This window comes from Pteropus vampyrus, unplaced genomic scaffold (assembly GCF_000151845.1).
Source record: "Pteropus vampyrus isolate Shadow unplaced genomic scaffold, Pvam_2.0 Scaffold395, whole genome shotgun sequence".
Classification (NCBI taxonomy): domain Eukaryota; kingdom Metazoa; phylum Chordata; class Mammalia; order Chiroptera; family Pteropodidae; genus Pteropus; species Pteropus vampyrus.
In genome coordinates, this window is record NW_011889176.1 from 499,593 (window position 1) to 503,704 (window position 4,112).

A 4,112-nucleotide genomic window follows, 5' to 3' on the forward strand; every position below is an offset into this window, starting at 1 on the left:
CCGCCCTCACCGCATGGTGTAGAGCAGCGTCCCGTCGTCCTCCAGCCGCAGCAGCTTGTTGGGCGTGGTCATGTTGTGCGCGATGGACTTCTTGCCGTTGTGGAAGAACGTGTCCGGCGTCCAGATCTTGCTGGCCAGCAGGTTGTTGAGCGGCAGACGCTGCATGGGGCCCTTGAACCGGAGCCGCTCGTCCTTCCAGCTTTGCCGGAAAAACACGTCGATGGTGTACTCCTAGGGCGAAGGGGGTGGCCGGTGACGCCGCGGCGGTGGCCCGGGCCCCCCCAGCCCTCCTGGGGGCTCCCACACACCTACCATTTCCGTGTCGGACACCGGGCCGAAGCTGGTGACGTAGATGTCGGTCCTCACCTGCGTGGTCCGCTCTGAAACACAGACGCGGTGCCTCGCCCGGGCTCGCCCGGGTCACCGGCCCCGGCCCCACGCCCTTGTCCGCTCACCGGTTTCACGCACAGGGACCAGGAGGTGGCCGTTATGTGCTCGGCTTGCCCGGCACGGAAGGCGGCCAAGCTGCTCCAACTGTGACGTGAAATGACGCGCCCGTGCCATCGAGAAAGGGACTCGGCAGGCACTGCAGTCTGACCGTGGGGCCTTGGGTGGCTTTCCCACGCACCCAGCTTCAGCGTCCCCCTCAGTAAACCGGGAACAGTGCTCCCAGCGGCTATGAGAGAAGCTGGACCCTTTGGGGCGTGGGTGCAGCCGGGGACGCATCTGCCATCAGAACGGTGGCCACAGGCGGTCTCTGGAGAAAGACAGTGTGAGCCTGCCCGGGGGACAGTGGCCTGGGGAGGAGGACGGAAGGCCGGCTGCACCTTGAATTGCTGGAAAGTTCTGTCATGGGAGACTCCGTTAAAATAACTGAAGACACAGGAAGCCGTAAAAGCAGCTACTCATGTCGGGGGAGACAGCGGCCAGGCCAGGACCCGCCGAGCCCCTGTGAATGGATGACCGGAGGCCCCGTCGGAGCACGGGAGGCCGCCGTGCCCGCCCCGGACTGCCGGAAGGCGTGTGGGGCGCATGGGGCGCAGGGGCCGCTGGCTTTTCCCTCCCGGCCCCGGGGGCGGGGGCATCGTGTACACGCACGGCGTGCACTTGCGTGTGCACAGGCGTTTGTATGACGCTGCGTGGTTTCAGCGCCCGCGTCCCCCCTGAGATGCCAGCCCCGGCGGGTGACCCCCTGGCTCTCTGGCGCCCCCAGGGACCCGCCATTCAGGAGGGTGACGTGCGCTGGGTGCTGGGTGGCGCCGGCAGCCCCCGCTGTCTGCGCCCTGTGATTCTTGTGGGGGTGTTCAAAGGGGTGGGGACAGAACCCAGAGGGAGGGGCGGGGTGTCAAGGGGCCTTTGTGGACTTTTCTTGCTCAAAACGCAGAAACCGGCAATGCACGTGTCAAGGGGATCTCCCTGTTGAACGTGCGGATGATGGAGAAACGCTAAACGTTGTCCCACAGCAATGCGTCTGCCGGAGGCCTCGATCTCGCCTCCCAGAGCAAGTTCACGTGCGCCGCGTCCGGCTGGCTTAGAGCCGCAGGGCGGCTTAGAGCGGAGCCCGGCTCCCAGCACAAAATGAAGCTGTGCCCGCTGTGCCCCGAAAGCACACTTTGCCATCCACTTATTTTTATCAGCTTCCACGGGGGCAAAGTGAGTGCCGTGATGATGGCCCTCGTGAACGAATTAAATGTAATATAGAGAGATGTAAAGGACAATTGCATCGAACAGCAGATTCTGCAAAGGACGTGCGCAGCTATCAGCAGGAGATGATTATGAATTATTTCTCAGCGTGCGGTAACCCCGGCGCCCGTCACCCCTAAGAAGTAGCTCCTCCTTCAGTGAGCCGGAGGGGACGTTGGGATTATGTGGGGGGAGGCAGTCTGCAGGGGCCACTTCCCCCAGCCGCCTGCATCTAGAAAATGGTAAGAAACAGTGCAGGAGCCTTGGCGACAGCCACCCATCGGAGGTCTCAGCAGGGCGGCTCTCTCGGGCATTGTTTGGGCCACAAAAGACACGGGCTTGAGCTGAGGTCACGCTCCCCCTGGGCCCGCCGAGGACACACTCACCCCCGAGTCCTGGGCGCAGTCGGTTGTCATAGCCGTCCAGAAGCCCATCCAAAATCCTGGTGAAGATGGTGATGTTGTCATCTTTCACCGAACCGGTGGGCATCTGCGACAAGCTTTGCAACAGAGAAACACAGGGGTTCAAACTTGCGTTAGTTATTTCTTACACATTCTTCTCCAGATCTAGAAACCAGAAAATAAAACGGTGACTTGTTTTGGACGGAGGATGAGACCAGTCTATTCTGCCCTCTAGGGTATTGTTTGGCACAGAGAAGCCTTAACTCTTGGGTATCCAGAGAGGGTGACGGCCGTGGGCTGGTCACCCATCGACCTGACCGGGTGCCCCGAATCCACCCCTCCCCGGTTCCGAGGAGCCATTCGTGTCAATACTGCAGCCGTAAACAAACCGGCCACCGCACACGGATACGCGGAGCGCAGTTCATTCCTGGGGAACTTCAGAAGTTTGCTTCCGACACGGAAAATCCGAGTCTTCACGTTAGTGTCACCTGCATTGGGTGATGGGGTGAGGGGGGACCCTTGGAGAACTATGCAAATTGAAAGATGAGGTCGGGTTTCTCCAACAACGTCACCGCATCTCTAACTGGGAGCATTTGCGCGGTGAGCATCGTGCCAGGGTGACGGAAATGATGGGGTGCGCGGCGTCTCCCTGTGCTTCCGCAGCCATCAGCTCTGCTCGCTGCCGGCGCACCCGGCTCAAGCCACAGCACGTGGCGGGGGCCATGCGTGGTGAAGCCCCGTCTGCAAACGCTGAGTGGGCTTTTTCTCGATGCCGCCCACGCTCGGGAGACTGGGAGGCACAGCACTCCGAGCGTGTGACCCAACGTGTCGGACCCACAATCAAAGCCCAACCTTCCAGAAGCAAAGGCAGTCTGGTTTGTCCAATTCTGTCGGGTGACCCAGGCCCAGAGGGGGGTGAGAAAGTGCCCCAGGCAGACGTGGACAAACCGAGGAAGCCACCTGGGGAGAAAGGGTGTCACCGGTCCAGAAGTCGGTGACACACGGGAAGGGCGTGGACCCCGCCTCTGGTCTCACAGCTGCTTTCAGACATGCAAACGGCGGGATTTAGACGCGTCAAGAACTTGACCTAGCCTGCGGGTCTGGCTTCGTGGGAACTTAGGCCGCCAAAAGCCGGCCACGGGGCCCAAGAAGTCAGCACCTTGGCAACGGAGCAGGCGGCTCCCGGAACCTTCCTGAGAGCTGGCCGCGTGGCTGTGGGCCGGGCTCTGGCCACGGCGCTGTCTCTTCCAGGAATCGGCTGAGAGCTGAGACCCAGGGGTGGACCCTGGGGGCAGAATTGACGTCCGCCTGCCTCACCCCGTTCTTGGAAAAGGGTCGCTGTCATCGACTGCATCGGAACAGATCAATTCTCTACCGGCGAAAGCGATTTCCTTCTGCACGAAGACAGAGTGTCAAGTTCTTTTGATCTAATTTCCACATCGCCGCAAACATGCGCACTCGACAAGCTAAGTGCAGCCCTCCGAGTTCGGAGCCCAGGGACGGTTCTTCGCTCTGTGACACAGTCTTTTAAAATATTAAATTCCCTTTTCCTGACATCCTTGTGGGACGAGGACGCAGCCTCGCAGACTTAATGCCCGGACACGGGGGTGGTTAGCATCGTCCTCTGGGGCCGCGAAGGGAATGGGGATGTTTTGTCCTTGCCCCGTTGCCTGACTATTGGTCACACAAATCTGGCCTCATTGTCCACTTCTCACGGTGTCCCTAACGCTTATCATTTTGCTTATTTTCTTCGAGACCATGTCCAAGTGTCTAATTTTCAGCAGGTGCTCGCTGGCTCAGTATCTTAGCATAGAGGTGGTCAGCGGGGCTGGGACGGGGCGGTTGGGGACGAGCCGGCCGAGGGGACATGCAGCTGTCCCGCGGGGTGCAGCCGCTGGTCCCCCAGACTGTACCACACACTCGGAAGCTGCTCAGAGAGTGGCTCCTACCTGTTATCACCACGAAAAATGAGGTGGTGATTATGAGACGTGATGGAGGTGTCACCCAAGAGTAGTGGTGACCATACGG

General features: G+C 60.4%; 1 protein-coding gene across 1 annotated transcript in view; it reads right to left on the reverse strand.

Annotated features, from left to right (window-relative positions):
* The window catches only part of GABRA5 (gamma-aminobutyric acid type A receptor alpha5 subunit), a 69,732-nt gene that overhangs the window by 55,597 nt on the left and 10,023 nt on the right, over window positions 1-4,112 (reverse strand). The window contains exons 2-4 of the mRNA XM_011380588.1: window positions 2,070-2,182; window positions 313-380; window positions 11-231 (exon numbers count right to left, since the gene is read on the reverse strand). Of these exons, the coding sequence (XP_011378890.1) occupies window positions 11-231; window positions 313-380; window positions 2,070-2,182 (402 nt within the window). The remainder of the gene's footprint in view (window positions 1-10; window positions 232-312; window positions 381-2,069; window positions 2,183-4,112) is intronic.